The sequence below is a fragment of the Typopeltis vanoorti genome, chromosome 16 (genome assembly GCF_054136105.1).
Source record: "Typopeltis vanoorti isolate ZY-2024b chromosome 16, IOZ_Tvanoo_1.0, whole genome shotgun sequence".
In the NCBI taxonomy this organism is placed as follows: domain Eukaryota; kingdom Metazoa; phylum Arthropoda; class Arachnida; order Uropygi; family Thelyphonidae; genus Typopeltis; species Typopeltis vanoorti.
This window is the reverse complement of record NC_143564.1, coordinates 22,779,266-22,805,607: the sequence shown is the minus strand read 5'-3', so window position 1 is coordinate 22,805,607 and position 26,342 is coordinate 22,779,266. Positions and strand designations below refer to the sequence as shown.

Below are 26,342 nucleotides of genomic sequence, written 5' to 3'. Positions count from 1 at the left end.
ATCAAATCACTTGGTTGCTGAAGAATACATTGACAAGCAGAGACAAGCAGGTTATTGTTCCTCTGTATCGAGCCTTGATAAGACCCCATCTCGACTACTGTGCCCAGATTTGGTCACCTAGGTTTCTTCTTGATGGGGAGGAGGTTGAGAGGATCCAGAGGCAAGTGATCAAGATGATAGCAGGTCTGTGGAATGAACCTTATGAGAACAGGTTGAGGATTTGTGGGTTGCAAAAATTGGTTGATATGCAGAGGAGGGGAGATATGATTGAGACATTCAAATTACTGAAGGGTTTCTATAAAATTAATTCAGAAGATATTTTTGAGAACAGGGCCGGTTGTGGGAGGACTAGGGGACATCCATGGAAACTTGCCAAAATTATGATTAGTAAAGGTGTTAGAGCTGGGTTCTTTACTTTTAGAGTGGTGAATGAGTAGAATGGGCTGCCAGAGTCTGTGGTGGATGCTGTGACAGTGAATGAGTTTAAGGCAAGGTATGACAGATACTGTATGAATGTCGAATAGTTGCGATGAATATGATTTGGGGCCTCCCTCGATGAGTCTAATGACCCCCTGGAGTTCCCCGTAATAATAACAATGGAGTATTTTTTAGAATTTTCTGTTATTGTTTGATTGCCATTCTCTAGTTATATACTGAAGATATCTATGAAACTTAGGCAAAAATTCTACAGATAAATAGGTTTTAGTGTGAATTTTCCTCCATTTTTGTAGTTTGTTATTGAAAAGAAAGCTATTGTCCCTCTTTATAAAGCATTAATATTACCATATTGAGAGTACTATGTTGAGATTTGGTTCTCTAGATTTTGCTGAGATGACTAAGTGGCGGAGTGACCAAGAGGATGACAGATCTCTAGGATGCTTCCTCTGTGGATAGACTACTGATAGCTAAAGAAGTTGAATGATAAATAAGTGAAAAAAAGAAGAGATGTGATAAAAGCATATAAGTTACTGACATCCCATTCAGACCTTTTCCAATATCTTATCATACAAATTAAACAGCAGCAGACCCAAGTGATTTTCTTCTTCCAGGATGTTGCTCCCCTCCACCATACATAACTTGCTGATAACTTATCTGACAGCTAATATCCAACCTGATGCATTAATCTATCCACCCCATCCATTTCAGTTTAATTATCAACTTGTGTAGCAGTCTATCAAAGGTCTTGGCAAAATCTAAATATATCAGTGTATATGCATCTTCCTTGTCCAATGCATTTGCTACTCTATCGCTATAATAAGTAAGTAGATTGCTAAAACATGATCATCTTCCTTTAGTAAAACCATGCTGATCTTCAAAAGAGCGTTGCCATTAATAATCCAATTCTGGATATTGGGCATACCAACCTTCTCCAGCACCTTAACCACAACCCCAGACACACACAGACTAGCCTGTAAGTTTCAGCCTTAGTATTATCATCCCTTTGTGAAATGGAATGGTTTTACTCGCTTTCCACTTCTTTGGAAGTCTCCTTATTGCAAGACTTTTATTTAAATTGGTATGCCAAGGTGGCCCTTAACTCACTAGAATATATCCTTAAGACATGTGGTGATATGTCATTGAGGCCTGCTGCCTTATTAACACCAGGTTTACTTAATTCCTTAATTCAACAGGATGTGAAGAGGTAATTGAGACTAAGAAGATACATGGGTTAAGTGATAAATGTGATCGGGAAAGGACAGGTGCAGTGGGGAAAAGAAAACCAACAGGTTGTCTGGTAAGACTGGTTATAGACTTAAAAGTGAACTGTTGTGTTTATTTACAAATGTCAGGATTATCAGAAATAAGAGAGATGAAACTGTTTCACTGATTGAATTTATTTGCCTAAAATTTGTTGTAATAAGTGAAACATTGTTAAATGAGAATAACATCTAGATGAGGAATAAAAATGGAAGGGTAGAGTATTTTTCATAAGGATAGAAAGGACAAGAAAGATAGGGAAGTGCTACTGATGATAGCAGGTCAATTATGCCCACATAAGGTAGACATGAAAGAAGAAAATAGCAACAGTAGTTTTGAGGCAGTATGTTGTGAGTTGAAGGTTGGCAGGAAGTGATATTTAGTATGGAGGGTGGTGATGAAAAAAATGTATAAGCAACTTGAGTTAGTTAACAAGGGAAAGGTGATCGTTATGGGTGATTTTAATTATAGCAGTATAGATTGGAATGAACAGATAGCATTTGGGAATAAGAAAATCAATTTCTTGAATTCTTGAGAGACAACCATCTTAGGCAGTATGTACAAGTGGGCACACAAAAATCATTAGTTTTAGATTCTAATCATTTCATCAGAAGATGTGATTATGAGCAGAATTGTATTCTTCCCTCCAGTTAGTGAGAATGATCAAGAAGTGATCTCTGTGATTGTAGCTGGTCATATGAAGACGTCTGTTAAAAAGAGATATACTTGCAATTAAAAGGATGGTGAGAATGAGAAGCGTGGAACAATAGCATGGAATGAGCAATTGAGTAGAAAATAAATAAATGCTGCTTAGGAACTGACAAAGAAATATTTAACAACATCAATGTATGAATATTGCAGCATGTAAAGTAAGGTATGTGAGGATCTTGAGTTTTAAATCTGATCATTTCATCAAATGATGTAATTGTAAGTGGTGATTTGACACTTTCTTCCAGTTGGTGAGAGTGGTGAAGTGATCACCTGGGTTGTGGCTAGCCATATGCAGACTTCTGTGAGAAAAGGATATATGTGTAAGCACAAGGCTGATGATTATGACAAGCTTAGGAGACATCTTGGAGCTATAGCATGGGATGAGGAGTTGAGTGGTAAGGAAATAAATGCTGCTTGGGAACTGACAAAGAAATACATAACAGCATCAATGTGTGAAGATATTTGGAAGGTCAAAAAACTGAATAAAGTAGGTATAAAATGGATGAATGAGAGGCTTAGTCATGAAATCTGGAAGAAGAAGAAGGCACTTTGGAGGCAGAACAAGATAAATAATGGTAATAACCGGTTATGTGAAGAGTATAAAGAACAAGCCAGGAGAATGACTCAGTAAGGACAACAAAAGTGCAGTATGAGCAGAAATTGAGAAATCAGGCAAAGAAAAACCCTAGAGAGTTTTTTAGATATGTGGCAAGTAGAAGGGAGAATGATTACGGTAAGATAATATTAATGGATGAAAATGGTAGAATGGTAATTGCTGCAGAAGTCATTGTTGAGGTATTCAGTGATCAGTTTATAAGGGTGTTTCATCATCAGGTCGGAATCATGATGAACTTAGGTGTAGAGGACATAGGAGAGGATGGCTTAATTGTGAGTGAGCATGGGGTATTCGAGGAAATAAATAACCTTGCTATCAATAAGGCAATAGGATTTGATGTCATTTCACCACACATCTTAAGGGAATGTTCGAGGTAATTGACAGTAGCATTGGCAGGCCTGTTTAATGAGTCTTACAACAGCACAGGTTCCAAGGTAGTGGAAATAAGATAAAATTGTTCCAGTGCATAAAGGTGGTGATATGGCTACAAATCATACGTCAATCTATATATCTGGAATTGTGGTGAAGGTACAAGAGAGATTGGTGAGAAGTTGGATATAGAAATGGATTGATAACAGCAGTATTCTCTGTGGTTATCAGCATGAGTTTGTTAAAGAGAGATCATGTTTTACTAACTTATTTATGTACTATAACAAGGTGACAAATACCTTGGACAGGGGTGATTCTTATACAGTGGTATACTTAGATTTTGCAAAAGCTTTTGATAGACTATCACATGACAAGCTGTTAAGTAAATTAAAATGGATGGGATTGGATAACAGAGTTCTGAGTTGGATCAGTGACTGGTTGTGTGACAGGTATCAGAAAGTTGTATATGGGGGTGCAGTATCCCAAAAGAAGGTCACTAGTGGTGTGCTGTAGGGATCAGTTTTGGGCTCTTTGTTGTACAATTTGTATATCAATGATATTGGGATAGGTTTAACCAGTTATATGTAGATGTTTGCAGATGATACAAAATTGGGAAGAGCAATGCAGAGTCAAGCAGATGTTATGACCTTACATGAAAACGTGAATAGATTGCATGAATTTGCAGATAAGTGGAATTGTTCAATTCAGTGTTGCAAAGTATAAGGTTTTGAAATTTGGTATGCAACAATAGGATGCAAAGTATACACTTGGTGGGGAAACTTTAAAAGAGATAGAAAAGATAAGAGATCTGGGAGTGGTGGTGGTGGTGGTGGTGGACAAGAACCTGAAATTCAAAAGCCACATTGCACAAGTTGTGATGAATGACATGACATTGATAATGGCAATGATGCATAGGACCCTGACATGCAGAAATAAAGAGGTTATGGTGCATTGTATAAGGCATTGATCAGGCCTCGTATGGTTTATTGCGCACAAATTTGGTCACCGGGTTTTCATGGTGACAAGGATAAGTTAGAAAGGGTCCAGAGAAGATTCACAAAGATGGTCAGTAGTCTTTGGAATGTGGAGTATACATGGATAGATTGAGAGAGTGTAAATTGCAAAGATCCATGAAAATAGGAGGGGGGGATATGATTGAGACATATAAGCTAGTCAGGGGTGGTTATCAGGTTGACATGGAAGAGATTTTTCATAGAATGCAAGAAGGTCTCTTGTGCATAGAACAAGAGACCATCCCTGGAAACTGTATGAGGAGGGTGTGAGCAGAGGAGCATGTTCTTTGCATGGAGAGTGATTGGTAAATGGAATGCATTGCCTGAGTGTGTTGTGAAAGCAGACACATTGAATCAGTTTAAGGCATCGTTGGATGAGCATTGTGTGTGATAGTGTGTACCTCCCACGATGAGTCTCTGACTCTATGGAAGTCAGATGTTAATAATAATAATAATAATAACTGAATATATTCTGAAGGTCAAAGTGCTGAATAAGGTAGGTGGAAGAAGGCACTTTGAAGTCGGCACAAGATATTTGAATAATGGTAATAATCACAGTGAGTATGAAGAGCAGGTCAGGAAAGTGACTCAATTGGCAAGGACAGCAAAAGTGCAATATGAGCAGAAATTAGCATATCAGTCCAAGAAAGATCCAAGGAAATTTGTTTTATGTGTGTCAATTAAAAAGATGATGTTAATGGATGAAAGTTGTAGATTAGTCACTGCTGCCAAGGACATAGTCAAGGTATTCAGTGAGCAGTTCATTAGGTTGTTTCATCCTCAGTGTGTAATCAGATACTCAAGTGTAGAGAATGCAATGAGAGAAGACGTAATTCTAAGAGAAGTTACATAAGCTAGATGTTAATAAGGCCAGAGAATTTGATGATATATCACCAAGTGTCTTACTGGAAGGTTTCAAGGGATCTGGCATCTGTCTTTGCCTAGCTGTTTAACAAGTCTTGCAACAGCACAATTCAAAAGGAGTGGAAGGAAGGTAAAATTGTTCCACTGCACAGGGGTGGTCATAAAGCTAAGGCTACAAATTATAGGCTGCTCTATATCTATATATCTGGAGTTGTAGTCAAGCTGTTGGAGAAGTTAGTGAGAGATAGGATACAAAAGTGGGTTGATAATTAGTATGCTTTGTGCTTGTCAGCATGGATTTGTTAATGGGAGGTAATCTTTTACCAACTTATGTATTGTAAGAAAGTGATGAATGTACTGGACAAGGGAGATGCATATACATTAGTCTACTAAGATTTTGCAAAGGCTTTTGATAGATTGCCACGCCACAAGTTAATAACTAAACTGCAGTAGACAGGGTTGGATGATACATTAGTCAGTTGGCCTGGCAACTGGCTCTCAGATAGGTATCAGCAGGTTGTGTATGGAGGGGCACTATCTCAGAAGAGAAAAGTCACTAGTGATGTGCCACAAGGAGGTCTGTTTTGGGACTATTGTTATTTATTTGTATATATTAATGATAATGGGGTTGGGTTAAACTGGTAATATACAGCTGTTTGTAAAACTGAGGATAGTGATGAGGAATCAAACAGATGTGGCCTTCCTTACAGGAGGACTTGAATAGATTATATGAGTGAGCAGCAGTACATCAATTAATGTTTTTGTCATATTTTGCCACTGAGTCTCTAAGGCAGTGGTTCTTAACCGGTGTTCTGTGAACTGGTTACAAGTGTTCTGCCGGTGAAAGATGTCACATGACACTTTAACACAAAACAGGCCAATCTTGCTTCAAAAACTAAAGATTATTTCAAGAGATTGTTGGACATGCAAGTTCAAGAAGTAAAATATTTTGAAAAGACTGTTAAAATTTCTGATTAGGAACAACTCACATCATATAAAGTAGCTGAATTAATTGCTGTAAAGTTAAAACCACATACTATAGTAAGTCTCTTATTTTACCAGCATGTTGTGAAATAGTAAACATTATATTTGATGATGAAGCAAAAAAGGAAATTATGAAAATTCCTCATTCGGACGATACAATAAAAAGAATAAAATTAAAGATATGTCAAATGATATTGAGAAAGCAGTTACCAATAAACTTTCCAAACAACATTTTGCTTTACAAATTGACGAGTCCACTGACATTAGCGGTAAAGCTAATTAACTAGGATTCGTTCATTTCATTAATGAAAACGAAATAGTGAATCAATTTCTATGCTGCAGAGAACTTACCGAACTTACAACAGGACAAGATATTTTTGACTCTATTACGTCATATTTAGAACATAATAGAGCCTACCATTTCTAAATTTAGAAAATTTAGGAATGGTAGGCTCTATAAAAGGATTTGTTACCCTTGCAAAGAAAATAAACCCATATATTATAACTACGCACTGTTTTTTTGTACAGAGAATCCCTAGTTTCAAAAATATTACCAGCAACATTAATACCTTTACTAGACCAAGTTGTAAATATGGTAAATTACATCAAGTCAAGACCTTTAAAATCACCCCTTTTTTAAAAAAAAACTTTGCATATCTATGGAAGCCAAAAAGAATCTTTGCTTTTGCACAGTGAAATAAGATGGTTATCCAGGGGTAAAGTGCTGATCCGAATTTTAGTACTTAAGAATGAAGTATTGACCTTTTTTTTCAAAATGAAGGTACAGATGCTTTTGTAAAATGTCTTCAAAATGATATTTGGTGTGCTCAAATGGCATATTTAACCGATATTTTTAATTACTTGAATAGCATTAATACAAGTATCCAAGGGAAAAATGAAAATATTTTGACATCCACTGACAAATTTTCAGATTTTCAGAAAAAAGTATCTTTTTGGAAAAACTGCATATCAGAAAAAATGACAGTATAATGTTTCCTTCACTCCATAATAAAAATGCCGAGGGAATTATTTTTGTTATAACAGAACATTTAACAATGTTGGAAGAAAATATTTCAAGTTACTTTCCTTCCTTAAATACACACAATTATGACTACTGGATACGAAATCCATTTGCACAGTTAATACATTGAGTTGTGAATTTTCATTACAAGAAGAACAATTAGTTAACTCCTCAACGGATCGTACTCTAAAAATGAAATTCTCTGAAATAACTCATGAGGAATTTTGGATTTTTGTCCAAACGGATACCCATCTCATTCCACAAGGGCACTAAAAATATTGTTACAGTTTTCTACATCATATTTGTGTGAGCCAATATAAAAACTAAAAAGCATGAAAGATTTACTAAAATTGACAAAGAGATAAGGATAACAATGTCACATATTAGACCTGATATTGTTGAAATCTACAAACGCCAAAAAGCTCAAGTATCGCATTAAAATAAGTTCCATTTTTATAAAAGGCAAGTTCATGCATAATTTTATTATGCATGAACTATAATTTTATTTTAGTTTTTTGACACTAATGTTTTTGGTGTTCCCCAAATTTTTCTTATAATCGAAAGTGTTCCGTGACTTCGAAAAGGTTAAGAACCACTGCTCTAAGATTTGGTTCTTGTTTTGAATTGTTTCATTTTTTCTTGTTTGTATAGTTGTCTATGGTTCAACTGGGGAGAACTGCTCAACTTTAATTTTTTAAAAACATTCTTATGAATTGTTTTCAACGTGATATTCATTTTTGTCCTACTTAAAATTAAATGATGATCACTTATTTCAAATTGTCTGTATACTCTTGTATCCTGAGTCAGCATGAATATATCACTATCAGCAGTAACATAGTCAGTGAGGTGAGAGAGGACTTGAAAGTATTGTTAAGGGTAGCGAAAGAAAAGAGTGACAGAGTTAGAATGGTTAGTCTGTTGCCGCGGTATTACAGAGAGGAGTTTAGGAGGAGGGCCATAATCGCAAATGACATTATGCGAAGGTTATGCAGACGGTGTGGTGTGGAATCCGTGGACATGTGGAATGAGTTTGAAGGGCGAAAGGACTTATACAAGATGGATGGCCTGCATTTGAATGGACTTGGTGTGCAGAGACATGGAAAGAGTGTTGCTGAATGAAGTGAAAATGGATGTGCAAAACCAGGGAAACTAGAACTACCAAGGAGGGGGGGGAAGTGGATATCCAGACATCAGTGAGACAGATGAGTGTAAGAATGTATATAATGTACCCGAGCCAGCACTAAGGACAAAAAATGGGAATGGGTCATTTAGAATAACACATCAATATAGGGATGGGACTAAGGGATCACTGCATTTCATGTATACTAATGCCAGGAGTATTAGGAACAAGAAGGAAGAATTTTTGGCCTTGATTGGCTCTTCCTGGCCACAGGTTATTGGCATTAGTGAAACATGGCTGACGGAAGAAGATATAGTTAGTGGGATAGAATATGTAGGTTATAGTGTGTTTAGGAGGGACAGAGAGAATAAAATGGGGGGAGGGGTATTATTGATGATAGCTGATGAACTGCAGCCAAGGAGAATTGAAGTTGTATCGCAGGATAGTGAAAGGAGCTCATTTGAGGCTATTTGGTGTGAGATTGAGACTGGCAGAATAAAATATACAGTTGGGTGCTGCTATAGACCAGGTGATGGAATAGATGGTGGAGATAGTATGCATAGGGAAATTAATGAAATGAGTGGAAGGAGGGTAATTATTATGGGGAATTTCAACTATGGTAACATTGATTGGAAGGAGGAGAGGACACATGTGAGGATGGAAAAGGATTTTATTCAATTATTAAGGGATAACTATCTGAGACAGCATGTAATTGAAAATAATAGGGGTGTGAGAGTGCTTGACCTGGTAATAGTATCTGAGAATTTGACTGTAATGAATATGACCATGTTGCCACCTATTGGTAAGAGTGATCATAAGGTCTTGACCTGGGAAGTGGCTAAAGGTGTGGAATTTGTGATTAAGACAGGGTATATGTGGAATTACCGTGATTGCAAGTATGACAAGCTTAGGAGATTGCTTGGATCAGTGCCATGGCATGTACAACTGCAAGGGCTGGACGTCGATAGAGCATGGGAAGTGGTCAAGGAGCATTTACAGGAGGTAATGGCTGATTGTATACCTAGGGTCCAAATAGTAAAACAAGTAGGGGTTAAATGGATGAATAACACCATTAAGCTTGAGCTGCAAAAGAAAGGGGTGACCTGCAGGCACACGAACGGTATAAAGTGCAAGCCAGAAAGGTAACGAGTGTGGTAAAAAAAGCAAAATCGGATTATGAAAGGAAACTAGCTTTGCAAGCAAAAGAGAATCCCAAACAGTTCTTTCAATATGCTGCAAACAAGAAAAAAACTGTACACGGCAAAATGATTTTAAGGAATGACTATGGTAAGGAGGTCACTGAATCAGTCGATATAGTGGAGTTACTGAGTGCGCACTTTGCAAAAGCATTTCATCCAGGTGATGACATTGAAAAAATGAAGGAACCATTAGTTTATACAGGAATAGTGATGAATGAAGTGGAGGTGACTAGTCTATTACAGAACCTTAATGTGAACACATCTGTGGGATTGGATGGTATGCCGGCACGGGTCTTCTTGCGTGAAGCGGCTAAAGAATTATCAGTGCCCTTGACCATGTTGTTTAATCTGAGTCTCAGGTCTGGTTTAGTCCCAAAGGGGTGGAAAGAGGGGAAAATAGTTGCACTGCATAAAGGAGGTTCCAAGACTACCATTGCAAATTACCGACCGATCAGCAAATCAGGAGTGATTGTCAAGGTCTTGGAGAAAATAGTCAAGGGAAAAATACAGGAATGGATTGATGAAAATGAGATACTGTACAGGGGACAGCATGGCTTTGTGAAGGGTAGATCATGCTTCAGTAACTTGCTCAAGTTTTATAACAAGGTGACAGCTGAACTGGATAAGGGAAATGGGTTTACTGTGATACTGCTGGACCTGGCAAAGGCGTTTGACAGGATACCACATGGATTACTAATCCGTAAACTACAACATATGGGAATGGATATAGGATTAGTGAGATGGATAGGTGGTTGGTTGATGGAGAGATATCAAAGAGTGGTTTATTCAGGAGTAGAGTCCAAAAGACGGCTTGTAACTAGTGGTATGACGCAGGGTTCTGTTCTTGGATGACTGCTGTTTAATCTGTTCATTAACGATATAGGGAATGATCTAAGTGGAACAATTCATTTGTTCGCTGATGATGCAAAGTTGGGTAGGGCAATAGTGAATGCAGAATATGTCAAAATCTTGCAGGACGACTTGGATAGATTGGAGTTCTGGGCTAAGGAGAATGGATGTCAATTTAATGTGACAAAATGTAAGGTTATGCATTTTGGGGTGAAAAGATTAGCAGCAGTATACCACATTGGTGGAACTGTACTCCAAGAGATTGATGAGGCCAGGGACTTGGGAGTGTTGGTGGATAGGGAGATGAAGTTTAGCGGGCACATTGCAAAAGTAGCTAAATCAGTTCATCAACTCACTTGGTTGTTGAAAAATACCTTGATGAGCAGAGACAAGCAAGTTATTGTACCTCTGTACCGAACCTTGATAAGACCTCATCTCGACTACTGTGCCCAGATTTGGTCACCTCGGTTCCTTCTTGATGGGGAGGAGGTGGAGAGGATCCAGAGGCGAGTGACTAAGATGATAGCAGGTCTGTGGAATGAACCATATGAGAACAGGTTGAAGATTTGTGGGTTGCAGAAACTAGTTGATAGGCGGAGGAGGGGAGATATGATTGAGACATTCAAATTGCTAAAGGGATTCTATAGGATTAATTCAGAGGATATTTTTGAGATCAGGACTGGTGGTGGGAGAACTAGGGGACACCTATGGAAGCTAGGCAAGAGTGTGGTTAGCAGGGGTGTTAGAGCATGGCTCTTTACTTTTAGAGTGGTAAATGAGTGGAATAAGCTGCCAGAGTCTGTTGTGGGTGCTATGACGGTGAACGAGTTCAAGACAAGGTATGATAGATACTGTGAGAATGTAATCGCATAGTTGTGTGGACATGATGTTTAGGGCCTCCCTCGATGAGTCTACGGACTCCTGGAGTCTCCCGAAATAATAATAATAATAATAATAATAATTTCTTGTCATCTCTCCATGTGAACTTGTGCATATTTTTGTGTTGGAACATGGTGCTAGTAATGACTAGTCTGTATCCTGAACTGAAATCCAGCAGATATTTACCATTATTATTAGCCTTGACCTTTTCTTCAAATTTTCCCAAAATGTTTCATTCCTGGGATTCATTTCCTACTCTGCTGTTTAGATCTCCCACTGGGACCAGCTTTTACATTTTTTTTTATGTAAGCTACCTTTCGCTTGGTGTCGCACTGATTAGATCGTCAGCTTGTTGAGAGCTCCTGAAAAGATTAGTATTATTTTGTGTTAACATTAGATATTTTACTAGAATTTTAAGTAGTATTGTTTGCTTTTTGTTTCTTGGTGTGTCTGTGCAATTTTTGCGTGTTTTCTGTTATTTTAATTATTATTTTTAAGAAAACATAGCGTACACATGGCACCGATAAAGAAAAAATGGCGGCCAGGTCGCCATGTTTGTTTATGAGTTTTGATGTAAACGAATTTATGCAATGTGCTGTCTGTGAGATGTATGCCTTGCGAAGAGCGGTGGGAGTCTGGTTAGAAAGTGATAGTGGAATTAATATGTGTAGAAAGTGTAAAGAGAATGAGGACTTCAAGCGTGTTTCGTGTGTCGAGACTGATATCGTTAACGATAGTCAGAATATAGAAAATGGCGGTGTGCTAGAGAATTGCGTGGTAGTGCCAGATAGGTGTGAGAGTGTCGCTGAAAGTGTAAATGAAGTTAGAAACACAGAAAGAATGGATGATTTGATCGATAATGAAAATGGTGAGATAAATGCGAGTAGTGAAATTGCCCATTTGAATGGTGCGATACACAGAGCCAAAAGACAACTGGAGCATATGGAAAAATGTGTGTTGAACGTACCGACAAATAACCGGTGGAAGTCTGTGACGGCAAATAATAGAATGTTCGTAAACATCAATAAAATGGAGCGAGTGCTGTATGGGGATTCGCTATTAAGAGGCATAATAATTGAGAGTTTAACGAAGTCGTACCGGCCGGGTGCGAACATAAAGAACGTCAGCGAATCTATTCGACTGCAAAAACAGAGAGTGAAAGAGATGATAATCATGGCAGGAACGAATGATTTGAAAGAGGACAAAATGGAAATGATAGAGGATGTGAGGGAGTTGTTTGAGGTAGCAAAAGAGAAGAGTGAGAGAGTTAGGATGGTGAGTATCTTACCGCGGTATGACAGCGAAGTGTTTAGAAGGAGGGCCATAATTGCCAATGACTTTATGCGTGGGTTATGCATGGAGAGTGGTGTGGAATTTGTGGATGTGTGGAATGAGTTCGATGGGCGAAAGGACTTATATAAGATGAATGGGTTACATTTGAATGGAGTTGGTGTACGGAGACTTGAAAGAGTGTTGATGAATGATGTGGAAGTGGATGTACAGACTCAGGGAAACTAGATTTATTAAGGGGGGGGAGTAGATATGCAGACTTTAGGGGGGGCAGTTAAGTGTATGAATGAGTATATTATGCCCGGGCGAGTACGACGGACAACAAATCAGAATGGGATAGTTAGTATAAGGCAACAAAGTAGGGATGCGACAAATGGGCTTCTGCGATTCATGTACACTAATGCCAGGAGTATTAGGAACAAGAAGGAAGAGTTTTTGGCCATGGTTGGCACTTCCAGTCCACAGGTTGTCGGTATTAGTGAAACATGGCTGACAGAAGATGATAAAGCTAGTGGGATTCAATGCGATGGGTATGGCGTGTTCAGGAGTGACAGGGTGAATAAAAAGGGGGGAGGAGTGTTATTGATGATAGTTGATGAGCTTCAGCCAAGGAATATAGAAGTTGAACTGCAGGATGGGGAAAAAAGCACATTTGAGGCTGTTTGGTGTGAGATAGAATCTAGCAGAACAAAATATACAATTGGGTGCTGCTATAGACCGGATGATGGAGTGGATGGTGGGGACAGTATGCATAAGCAAATAGAAGAAATTTGTGGAAGGAGGGTAATTATTATGGGTGATTTCAATTATGGTAACATTGACTGGAAAGAGGAGAGGGCACATGGGAGGAAGGAATTGGATTTTATGCAGTTATTAAGGGACAACTATCTACCGCAACATGTATTGGAAAATACCAGGGGACAGAGAGTGCTGGACCTAGTAATTGCAACTGAAAATGTAGCTGTACGAACATGACCATGTTGCCACCAATTGGTGAGAGTGACCATAAGGTCATGACTTGGGAGGTGGCTAAAGGAGTCGAATTTACAATTAAGACAGGGTACATGTGGAATTACCAGGCTGGTAAGTATGACAAGCTTAGGTGTGTGCTTGGCTCAATGCCATGGCATGTAAAACTGCAAGGGCTGGATGTTGATAGTGCATGGGAGGTGGTTAAGAACTGTTTGCAGGAGGCAATGGTTGACTGTATACCAAGAGTCCGAATAATAAATCAAGTAGGGATTAAATGGATGAATAACACATTAAGCTTGAGCTGCAAAAAAAGAAACAATTGTGGAGGGAATTTAAGGAGAAGGGTAACCATCAGGTGCAGGAACAGTATAAAGCTCAGGCCAGGATGGTAACAAGGGTGGTAAGAAAAGCAAAAGCAGATTACAAAAGGAAATTGGCCATGCGGGCTAAAGAGAATCCCAAACAGTTTTTTCAATACAGTTTTTTCAATATGTTGCAAGTAAAAGGAAAAATGCTCATGGTAGACTGATCTTAAAAAATGCTGAGGGTAGGGAGGTAACCGAATCAGTCGATGTTGTGAATTACTGAGCGAGCACTTTGCAAGAGTATATCATTCAGGTGGTGACTTTGCAGAAATGGAAGAACCAACAACTTATACTGGAATTGTGATGAATGAAGTAGAGGTAACTAGTCTATTACAGAACCTCAATGTCGATACATCTGTGGGATTGGATGGTATACCAGCTCGTGTCGTACGTGAAGTGGCCAAAGAATTGTCAGTGCCCTTGACCATTTTGTTCAATTTGAGCCTCAGGACTGGGTCAGTCCCAAGGGGGTGGAAAGAGGGGAAAATAGTTCCACTGCACAAAGGTGGTTCCAAGGCTGCTGTTGAAAATTACCGGCCAATCAGCATAACAGGAATCATTATCAAGGTCTTAGAGAAAATAGTCAAGAGGAAAATACAAGATTGGATAGAAGAAAATGGGATACTGTATCGGGGACAGCATGGTCACGTATTATAACAATTATAACAAAATTTTATAACAAAATCACGTATTAAACTTGCTCACGTATTATAACACAGTGACGGCTGAACTGGATAATGGTAATGGGTTTACAGTGATTCTACTGGACCTTGCTAAGGCCTTTGACAGGATACCACATGGAATTCTAATCAGTAAATTGCAGCATATGGGAATGGACATAGGGTTGGTGAGATGGATAGGAGGGTGGTTGAAGGAGAGATATCAGAGAGTGGTTTACTCAGGAGTAGAGTCCACAAGACGGCCTGTGATTAGTGGTGTGCCACAAGGATCTGTTCTTGGACCACTGCTGTTTAATTTGTTCATAAATGATATAGGAAAGGATCTGAGAAGAACAGTTCATTTGTTTGCAGATGATGCGAAGTTGGGTAGGGCAATAGTGAATGCAGATGACGTCAAAATTTTGCAGGATGATTTGAATAGATTGGAGGTCTGGGCTAGGGGCAATGGATGTCAATATAATGTGGCAAAATGTAAGGTTATGCATTTTGGGGTGAAAAGATTGGAGGCAGTTTACTGCATTGGTGGAACCGTGCTCCAGGAAATTGATGAGGCACGAGATTTAGGAGTGTTGGTGGATAAGGAATTGAAATTTAGGGGACACGTTGCAAAAGTGGCCAAATCAGCTCATCAAATCACTTGGTTGCTGAAGAATACGTTGACAAGCAGAGACAAGCAGGTTATTGTTCCTCTGTATCAAGCCTTGATAAGACCCCATCTCTACTACTGTGCTCAGATTTGGTCACCTAGGTTTCTTCTTGATGGGGAGGAGGTGGAGAGGATCCAGAGGCGAGTGACCAAGATGATAGGAGGTCTGTGGAATGAACCGCATGAGAACAGGTTGAGGATTTGTGGGTTGCAAAAATTGGTTGATAGGCAGAGGAGGGGATATATGATTGAGACATTCAAATTACTGAAGGGTTTCTATAAAATTAATTCAGAAGATATTTTTGAGAACAGGGCTGGTTGTCGGAGGACTAGGGGACATCCATGGAAACTGGGCAAAAGTGTGGTTAGTAAAGGTGTTAGAGCTGGGTTCTTTACTTTTAGAGTAGTGAATGAGTGGAATGCGCTCCCTGAGTCTGTGGTGGATGCTGTGACAGTGAATGAGTTTAAGGCGATGTATGATAGATACTGTATGAATGTCAAATAGTTGTGATGAATATGATTGGGGCCTCCCTCGATGAGTCTAATGACTCCCTGGAGTTGCCCGTAATAATAGTAATAATGATTTGAAAAATTCCTCCAATTCTTACTTAGGGGAATTTCCTTGTTTCAAAATTTGCCCACTTTTGTCCATTGAAATTGCCTTCCAATCAAGAAGTTCATCTTCATGTTTGGTGCTGAATGCTGTTGCTGCCCCTTCCTTTCCTTGATCATTATTGCCCGAACATAACATCTTACATTTATTATTTAGTTGGGTCTCACCTGTTTTCATCTTCTTTGTCTCAGTAACATCAGTTCTGTTTGGTGCTTGTCTAGTTATTCTACAAATTTGATTTACTTTCCATTGATACTCCTTATGTTGGTGGTGCCTGTCTTCATTTCTTTTGACATTGTGTTTGTTCCTATAGCTGAATTTTCAATGTTTGCCCTGGTTCCCTGATGAAAACATGGATGCTTTAACTGGCTGATATCATGTTTATTTCTGATTATTAAAAACAACACGTAATTCCACAGTAATAACTTTAATTAATAAATAAGGTAGATATTTTGTACTAAAAATAATAGTACATCTTCAGTGTTACAAACAGATAGGAATAGAATACAAGTAAGGAATATTCGGTGGATCACCTGTTAAAATACAATGTTGTCGCGAGCTAGGAAATGAAAGAAATTAATAAATAATTATGTTGAAAGTTTATTTTTCACTTGGTTAGAGTATAATAAATTTAGTTTAATCCTTTATCCAAGTGTGAGCAAACAAAGTTTGCACCTGAAAGTATCTTCAGTACTGGGGTAAGGTGGTACAACATCAGGGCAACTCGTTGCAAAGGTGGAGCAAGCTACCAACACTCCTATAATGCAAAACACATCTCCTTGCGGATATGTCTAATGTTATGCATTAAGGGAGGGGTCACTACCCAGACTAGTTTCGACCTTTAATGAGGTCTCTTCAGTGGGAGCTCTTCAGTGATGTTGTACCACCTTACCCCTGTCCTGAAGATACTTTCAGGCGCAAACTTTGTTTGCTCACACTTGGATAAAGGATTAAACTAAATTTATTATAATAAATAATTAATATTTAAGATAATTAGTTTTTTTAATGATTACATAAAATAAAAGTCTCCCAGATCTTCGAGAGAGAGAGAGAAGCAATCATTTTGATTTAAATTCGGTCGTGTATAAAAGCCTCACAACTTCTTTAAAGAGGCGTTCATATTTGAACCTGCATCTATGAAGTAAAATAGCTTTATCCCACTGGATATTATGGGTAGTGGTAATACTGTGTTGTGCTAGAACAGACTTCTGAGGTTTGTTGTAATCAATATAATATTGATGTTCTTTAATTCTTTTTTTCACAGAACAGCCAGTTTGTCCAAAATAAGAAACATCGCATTCACAAGGAATTTTGTAAACGCCAGCCAAAGACAGAGATGATAGTTTATCTTTTGTAGAAGGCAATAAGGAAGAAATTTTGTTGATAGGAATATAAGTTGGAATCAATTGGTACTTTTTTAAAATTCTACCTATAGGTTCTGAGATTCCTGGAATGCAGGGGTTTACAAAATTCCTTTTGTTTTCCGATGTTTTAGGGGTTTACAAAATTTCGATGTTTCTTATTTTGGACAAATTGGCCGTTCAGTGGAAAAAAGAATTAAAGAACAACAATATTATATTGATTACAACAAACCTCAGAAGTCTGGTCTAGCACAACACAGTATTACCACTACCCATAATATCCAGTGGGATAAAGCAATTCTACTTCATAGATACAGGTTCAAATATGAACGCCTATTTAAAGAAAGTTGTGAAGCTTTTTTACACCAACCGAATTTAAATCAAAACGATTGCTTCTCTCTCTCTCTCTCTCTCTCTCTCAAAGATCTGGGAGACTTTTATTTTATGTAATCATTAAAAAACTAATTATCTTAAATATTAATTATTTATTAATTTCTTTCATTTCCTAGCTCGCGACAACATTGTATTTTAATAGGTGATCCACCGAATATTCGTTACTTGTATTCTATTCCTATCTGTTTGTAACACTGAAGATGTACTATTATTTTTAGTACGAAATATCTACCTTATTTATTAATTAAAGTTATTACTGTGGACTTATGTGTTGTTTTTAATACTTATACTATGCCACAGGTCTCTCTAAAAATAAGAATGTTTATTTCTGGTTTAAACCACTAGAGAGTACAGTTTGATCGACTAAGTCCTAAATTTCCAGTCTACCTTATTCATTCGGTACTTAGTAGATAGATACCTACTAACAGGGCATACCATATGAAGGTGAGGATTGGGCAGTAGGTCAGATGACCCAGTTGTTTTTTCACATCCTTTAAAAGGCTATGTGGAGGTCTCCTCCCAATTATCTGGCTTTGACCCTACATGATTAACTGTTTATCCATTATTGCTCTCAATTGTTTCAACTGAAATCAAAAAATAAATATTGTTATAGGCCATTACAGCTATTCAGTCAATTCTAATCACAAACTGCTCAGCTCTCATCTCCATCAGATAAATTTTGTTTCCTTGGTTCACATTCACTTTGTTGTCAAACAGTCTCTCTCAAAATACAACTCCTCCTTTGCATGTCTCTTCTTCTATAAAACCCATTCAAAACTCAAATCCTTTTTTCATGCACATTCCAGCTATTGCTGCATTCATAATCTCTTCTTCTCAGCTGAAAGCTGTCTAACCTTTTCAATACACTTAAGATCCTGCCTCTTTTGCTGTACCTCCTTTCAATTATTTGAAAGGTTCAGAAAGAACTGTAAATAATCTTGCACTTTTCATGTCATTGTAAGATGTAGAAAGCACCTCAAATCACCTTTCAAATAAGTGAAAGGATTTCAAGTCATCTTGTAACTCTCAAATTATTGAAAGGAATAGGGAGGACCTCAAATTATCTTGCATCATTTACATCACTGAAAATGTTGTTTCTATACCTTTCAACTTTCAAATCATTAAATCACTTCATAATATTTTCTTTACCACTCAGCTTTTCACATCATTGCCTGTTGTTCCTTTATTTCAACAATGGCACTTCTTTCATCACTTTTTAATCTCTTACATTTTCCCACTCCCATGTAAGAGATATTAGACAACTTTTTTTCTCTGAAAGAATTTTTGTGTGAGGAAGGATATTTTCATTGTATTTCTGTTCATCTATTTTAATTTAAAAGAACATGCTTAAAAAGTTTTTATCTTTTTATAATTTATTAATACAGAAACTTGTGTTTCTATGACAATAACATTGGCTTGCTGAAAAAATATTATGGAATGCATTTTTTTATAGGGATTAACTCAGCAGCAAGCAAGAGAAATAATGGAGCGTGATGGGCCTAATGCACTCTCTCCACCCAAGAAAACTCCAGAATGGGTTAAATTCTGTAAAAATCTTTTTGGAGGTTTTGCACTTCTTTTGTGGATAGGTGCCACCCTCTGCTTTATTGCCTATTCCATCCAAGCTGGTACTTTTGAAGAACCACCAGATGACAATGCAAGTCTTATTAAACTCACTGTTTGTTGTTATTGCTTTTATTGTTTTACTTGAAAATAAATTTATAAATAGAAATCTCTTTAATGTACTTATTATTACAAATTTTTAATTGCTACCTTCAAAGCAGAAATTTGACATTCAGAGCACTGGGCAGAAATCACATTGCGCCAACACCTCTCAACGGCCATCGCAATGCTTTGTTTTAATTAGACAGTCGGATTCCCCTGGTCCGTGCCAGTTCTGAGTTGGCTGTTAGTTGCCGGCCGAAACGGTTGCGCCAGACGGGCCATCCGGTGCGCCGCACAGCTGAGGCATTCCACGAGAAGGCCCCAACGCTGGTCCGGGCTCAACCGTTCCATCACTGGACAGTTTCGCCCAGTCCTGGTGCAGTGCCATACCCGCTTCGGACCCCAGCCCGACCGGCCCAGTCCTCAGAGCCAATCCTTATTCCGAGGTTACGGATCCGTCTTGCCGACTTCCCTTACCTACATTATTCTATTGTTTTTTTTTTTTTGAGCCTGTGTAGCTCAGTGGATGTGGCGTTTGCATACCACGGCGCTTGGCCGCACGAAGGAAGACTTGGTTTCGAGTCTAGTCGGCGACTAGAGGAAATTTTTCTACGCCTTTTTTCGACCGGTTCCCGAGTTAGTCGATCTCTGGCACGAGCAAGCGGGTTTTTCCTCCCGGAAACTCGGGTTTTTCGTCCCGTAAACTCAAGAAAATCGACCGTAGAATCCACATTATTTCAGACATTAAAAATATATTGTGTTAGGCTAAGGGACCACGAGATGGCGGCACATTTGAGCCGTCTCTCTTCACTGTGTACCGCTTAATTAGTGATAGCCTTGGGCCATCTATCTCTGATTGGTACCAGTGGAGATTGAACTGCCCACTCAGTCTCCAAAAGTTAGATAGGGCTAAATGGCCTCGCCTACTCCCATATACAGGAATAAAAAGGCGTTAGCTGATTTTTTTTTTTAAAGCAGAAATTTTTTAGTCAAAGAAATTAAGAGGAGATTTTTAATTTCAAACACAGTATTACCACTACCCATAATATCCAGTGGGATAAAGCTATTCTACTAAATAGATGTAGATGTACACCGACATGTACATCAGAGCAAACATATACACAGTGCCATCTTTGAAATGAAAGGGATCAAGAATGTGGGATTATTATTATTATTATTATTATTCAGGCCTCCATGGAGTCAAAAGATTCATCATGGGAGGTCCTTTCTAAGAAACACAAAGTCTATCAAGACTCATCAAGGGTATCTTTCCTCATACCAACATTTCACTTCTCACATTCCATCTTAGTTACTCACCTCTGTACTCTATTTGAACCGGTTCCTCATTTGCCCCAATTCTTGGATAAACAGTTCATAGCACAGCAGCCAGGAGTGATTGCATTAAACTTTATGTATATAAAATTAAACTAACATCTTTATACAGGACAGCCCATAAGTCACAAAGGGGTGTAAACATTTAATAACTTTTTTATTCTTTTTTTTTTGTTATAATGAAATATGGAACCTGGAGTTTTTTTTTTAAATTATTATTTATGAAAAAACACATTGTCCATTTTCAGTTCACAAAGATGGGCCCTTTTCTACTGCATGTTCCATAACAGCTGTTAATATTTTTGGCTGCAGCATCCTAATTTCTATACAAATATTCTCCTTCAACTATTCAGTTATCTGGGGTTTATTCACATACACCTTTTCCTTCAGGCAACCCAATAGGAAGAAGTTGGGAGGCATCACATTTGGAGAACATGATGGCCAATTAATTGCAGATCTTTTGCAGAATTACATAATCAAATGCTGATTTTCGAAATAAAATTGCACCATTTTGGTTTGTTGTTGGGTTGTGAACTTTTCCATGATTAATTTTCCAAATATTCCTTAGAATACCTAAAAAAAAATAAAAATAAATAAATAAATGAAATGAAAAAATTAATAATCAAAACGTTATTCACATTTTAAACTCCTTTGTGACTTATGGGCCACCCTGTATGATATTGCATGATATTATCTTTCATGGCTGTATGAGAGAAGAACCTGGGTCACCTGATTCACCATAGTTGCTTGTTCAATCATGGACTGAGTTGCTAACCCTCCCAGAACTGCAAATCTTTTCCCAAGTGTAACGTTTTTCTCTAGTAATTATTTGACAGGTTACAAAAATTAAGTAAACTGTTAATTGATTTTTTTTTAAATTTTTATTTTCCAAAAATCCTTTCCTAATAAAGTTTCCACTCAAATCAAATGCACAGTGTATTTTATAATGTCAGAAGAGAGGATTGGAATACGTAGATGCTTGAAGGACGTTTGGGATGGAAGGAAACTGTATGCTAGAGACTGCTTGCATTTGAATGAGGAAGAACAAAGGCATCTGGAAAGATTGCTGTTTTCTGAATGAGTCAGTGTGTCAACGCAGAGAAACTAGAATTCCCAATGTGGATGGTAGCAGGGGTGGCCTCTTGTGGGAATGGGTGCTTGGGGGAAGGGGGACGACATCAGGTAACATTGAGCCCAGGGGGGGGGGGTTGAGAGGTGACAATGATAGGTATAGAAGCAGTGACGTTTTTATGCTCTATACTAATGCCAGGAGTATCCAAAATAAAGGAGACGAATCAGTGGCACTAATAGCATCAACCTGGCCAAAGATTATTGGGATCTCTGAGACATGGTTGACAGAGGATGATATAATAACCTGAATTGAAGTGGCAGGGCACAGCATTTTTCAGCAGGATAGGAAAGGAAAATATGGTGGTGGAGTACTGCTTATGATAAGTGATGACTTATGTCCTCTAAGAGTGGAGGCTTTGGAAGGCAGTGACACAAATGGTTTTGAAAGGATATGGTATGAGGTAGAAGTTGCCAAGACAGGATATTTAATGGGGTGTTGCTATAAACCAGGGAGCACAGAAGGTGGGGACCAAGAGATGTTTAGGCAGTTGAGCTTGGCAAGTGCAAGAAGAATGATTGTTATGAGAGATTTTAACTATAGCAGCATAAGCTGAGAAGAGGAAAATGCAAGTAGTAAAAAGGGGGTAGAATTTCTGGACTTCTTGAGGGACAAATGTCTTCGGCAGCATGTAATAGAGGGAACAAGAGATTCAAGAGTTTTGGATGTGGCCATATCATCAGAAGAGCTGATAATAAGTGAGATGACATCTCTCCCACTAGTTGGAGAGAGTGACAATGTGGTTTGATTTGGAAGATGAACAGACATGCAGGTGTATCAAAGAAAAGGGAATGTATGTGGAATTATAAGACAGGTGATTATAATAGTCTTACGTATCAACTAGGGACAGTTCCATGGAGGGCAGAATTGGAAGGCCAGGATATCATTAGTGCTTGGGAAATTGTGAAAGAATATTTGTTAGCAGCAATAGTAAGCTGTATTCCACAGGTGAAGAAGCAGACACAATTTGGTGTAAAGTGATAACAAACGATATCAAACAGAAACTGCATTTGTAAAAGAGATTAAGGAAGAGATATAAGGAGAGGGGGTGGAGGATAGATACACAAAGAATATAAGACACAGGCCAGGAGAGTGACCAGAATGGTGAGGAAGGCAAAACTGGAATATGAGAAGTGATTGGCACTAAGATCCAGAGAAAATCCTAGGGAATTTTTTAGCTATGTGGCCAGTAAGAGGAGAAATGATTGTGGAAGAATGACATTGCAGGATAAAAATGGGAATAGAGTGACTGATGCAGAGGACATAGTGGAGTTGTTCAATGAGCATTTTATTGGAGTATTTCATCCTGGAGGAGGGTTTAATACTAGAGGGATAGGGCAGGTTCAGGATTTAGAGGTGCAAGAGGACAGTGTGTTCCAAATACTGAGTACTCTGGATACCAGTAAAGCTGTTGGACTGGATGGTATTTCACCATGGGTTTTGAGAAAATGTGCTAAAGAACTGACAGCTCCATTGACCTGGCTTTTCGATAAAAGTCTGGCTGCGGGAAAGGTACCCAGGGAATGGAAGGAAGCTATGATAGTGCCGCTGCATAAGGGTGGTAGCAGACTGGAAGTGTCTAATTATAGGCTTGTTTATGTGTCGTCAGTAGTTGTTAAGGTCTTGGAGAAATTAGTGAGGGACTATATTCAGCACTGGGCAGATGAGGGTAATGTGATCTGTGAGAATGAACATGGATTTGTTAAGAGGCATTTTTGCTTTAGTAATATGATTGCCTTTTATAATAAAGTGACAAGAGCAGTTGATGAGGGAAAGGCATATACTGCCATTTTTTTGGACTTTGCAAAGGCGTTTGACAGGGTGCCACATGATTAGCTGATATTTAAGTTGCAATACATGGGTTTAAATGTTTGGGTTAGTCAAATGGATTCAGGATTGGCTGACTGATAGGTATCAGAGAGTTGTGTATGTTGCGGCAATATCAAGGAAGCAGGTTACAAGTGGGGTTCCACAGGGTTCAGTACTGGGACGTGTATTGTTCAATTTTATATCAATGATATTGTCAATGGATTACAAGGGGACATTCAATTGTTTGCAGATGATGTGAAGCTGGGAAGGGTTATCAGTAATAGTGCAGATGTGGCAGCCCTGCAAGAGGATTTGAATAAACTAGACAGATGAGCAAATGAATGGAGGTATCAGTTCAATGCAGCAAAATGTAAAGTCTTGAGGTTTGAGATCCATCGATGAAAGCATGCATACTCGATTGGAGGAGGTATTGGAGACAAGAGATATGGGGGTGATAATTGATAGAAAACTGAAATTCAGGGAGCATATTGCAAAGGTGGTGAGGGTAACTCAGAGGATTGCTGCAATACTGAGAAGGACGCTGACCTGCAGAGACAAAAGAGTTATCATTCTGTGGTATAAGACCCTGATCAGACCATACTTAGACTATTGTTCTCAGATTTAATCCCCAGTATTTGAAGCGGATAAATTGACTGTGGAAAGGGTACTGAGGCAGATAACAAAGATGGTTTCAGGACTGTACAATATAAGGTATGAGGATCAAATGAGGGAATGTGGACTGCAGAGTTTGGTGGATAGAAGAAGGAGAGGTGGTATGATCGAGACTTTTAAACTCTTGAGAGGCAGTTACAGGATAGACATTGGAGAGTTCTTTCACTTGGTGAAAGTGGGAAGGAGTGATGACAATGGGCCATCCCTGCAAGTTACAAAGGAGGCTGTGTACAAGAGGGTGAGGAGTGGTTTCTTTGCATGGAGGTTGGTTGAATTGGAATGCATTGTTTGAGAGAGTGGTTGGAGCAGGAATGGTCATTGAGTTCAAAGAGTGGTATGATAAATTTTTTTTCTCAAAACGACCTCCCAAAATGAGTCTTTAGACTACATGGAGGCCTGGATAATACTACTACTACTACTAATAATAATAATAATATGTGCTTGTGCATGCAGATCTTCAACTACCATGCTGATCTACTATGTTCACTGCAGTTGTACCTTGTGTATATTTACTTTTTTTTTTATGTATCATATAGTTTCCTTTCATCATATTGCTGTATATGTATATGTGTTATAAAAGTATGAAACATTTTTCGATCTTCTTTCTTTCGTAATAATTAAGGTGCATGATTAGAGTTTCCAGCTAATCATGGAGGCCTGTATAGCTCAGTGGAAGTGGTGCTTACATCTTCTGCACTAGGCCACTTGAAGATAGACTTATAGTTCAAGTCTAGTCACTGACTGGAGGAACTTAATCTAAGTCTTTCTTTGACCAATTCCCGAGTTAGTCAATCTCTGCCATGAAAAACCCAAGTTTTTCATTCTGCAAACTCAAATAAATCGACTATAGAACCCACATTATTTCAGACAGTAACATATTCTGTTAGGGTTAGGTACCAAGAGATGGTAGCATTTGTTTGCTGGTTTCTTCATCTGTGGCTGTCTATAATTAGTAATAGACAGCCAGCTATCACTGATAGGCTACCGGTGGAGATTGAACTGGCCACTCAGTCTCCAAAAGCTAGATAGGGTTTAAAGGCCTTGCCTACTCCCTATAAGGAATAAAAGGTGTTAGCTTATTATTTATTTATTATTTATTAACTAATCTTGCACCAGGTCAGTTTAAAAGCTTTTTGTTAATGCTATGGCTAGTTTTTACCCTGTCTAACTACAGTACCAATGTTGAAGTCAATATGTCAATTAGTTATATAGGATGTTTGAAATTAAAGTACTCTCATTCAGAGCAATCTGTAGAGAGAGAACTAATAGATGAAATACCTGAATACCCTTATACTTGGTGTGTATCCTAACCAGATCATGGGGAAAATAATTTGACAATAAAAAAAATAGGTTTAAAAATGACTAATAGGAGAAATATGGTGCTGTGAGCAAGAGAAATTATATTAATGTGAACCAGATGGTATGTGATTGAGAAATGATTTAGCATCAGTGACAAAGTTATTTGATGATGTTTATTTCAATCTCAGTATCTTGAATCAACATAACAGTGTTGATGCAAGATGGAGCACTTCCCCCACATAGGATGTGAAGTTCAACAATTGCTTATGTCAACATTTCACAGAGGTTAGAGTAACGAGTTGCTAATTTTCTATAAAGTGGCCACTGCATCCACCAGATCTTAACTCCTGTGACTTTTGGCTTTGGGGTTACCTCAAATGCATGGTGCATTGGGACAAAGTTCTTCATCTTGCAGATTTGAAAGATAAAATTGCACAATGTTAATGTTTTTTTGGTCCTGCACAAAAGCAACACCTTGAAAACATCACCTTCATTGATCGTCCAGGTCTCGATAACTCCTTGCAGCATCTCAGCTCTATGTGTTATTTATGTATTTATTTATATATTTATTTCATATCATCTAATAACTTTGTTTGTCATTGGTTCTGAATCATTTCACAATCATATACCATCTGGTTCACATTAACGTAATTTTCTCCCACTCATAGCACCACATTTCCTCTATCCATCATTTTTTGAACTTTTTTTTTTTATTGTCAAACTGTCTTCCCGATAATCTGGTTAGGTTACTCACCATATTTTAGGGTATTTTGTCTACTGGTTCTCTCTATAG

The 26,342-nt window shown here is 38.2% G+C and overlaps 1 protein-coding gene across 1 annotated transcript in view; it reads left to right on the top strand.

Moving 5' to 3' along the window:
* Positions 1-26,342, top strand: part of LOC150097890 (sodium/potassium-transporting ATPase subunit alpha-like) — a 397,473-nt gene that overhangs the window by 40,388 nt on the left and 330,743 nt on the right. The window contains exon 4 of the mRNA XM_090406625.1: positions 19,097-19,300. Coding sequence (XP_090262751.1) covers positions 19,097-19,300 — 204 coding nt within the window. The remainder of the gene's footprint in view (positions 1-19,096; positions 19,301-26,342) is intronic.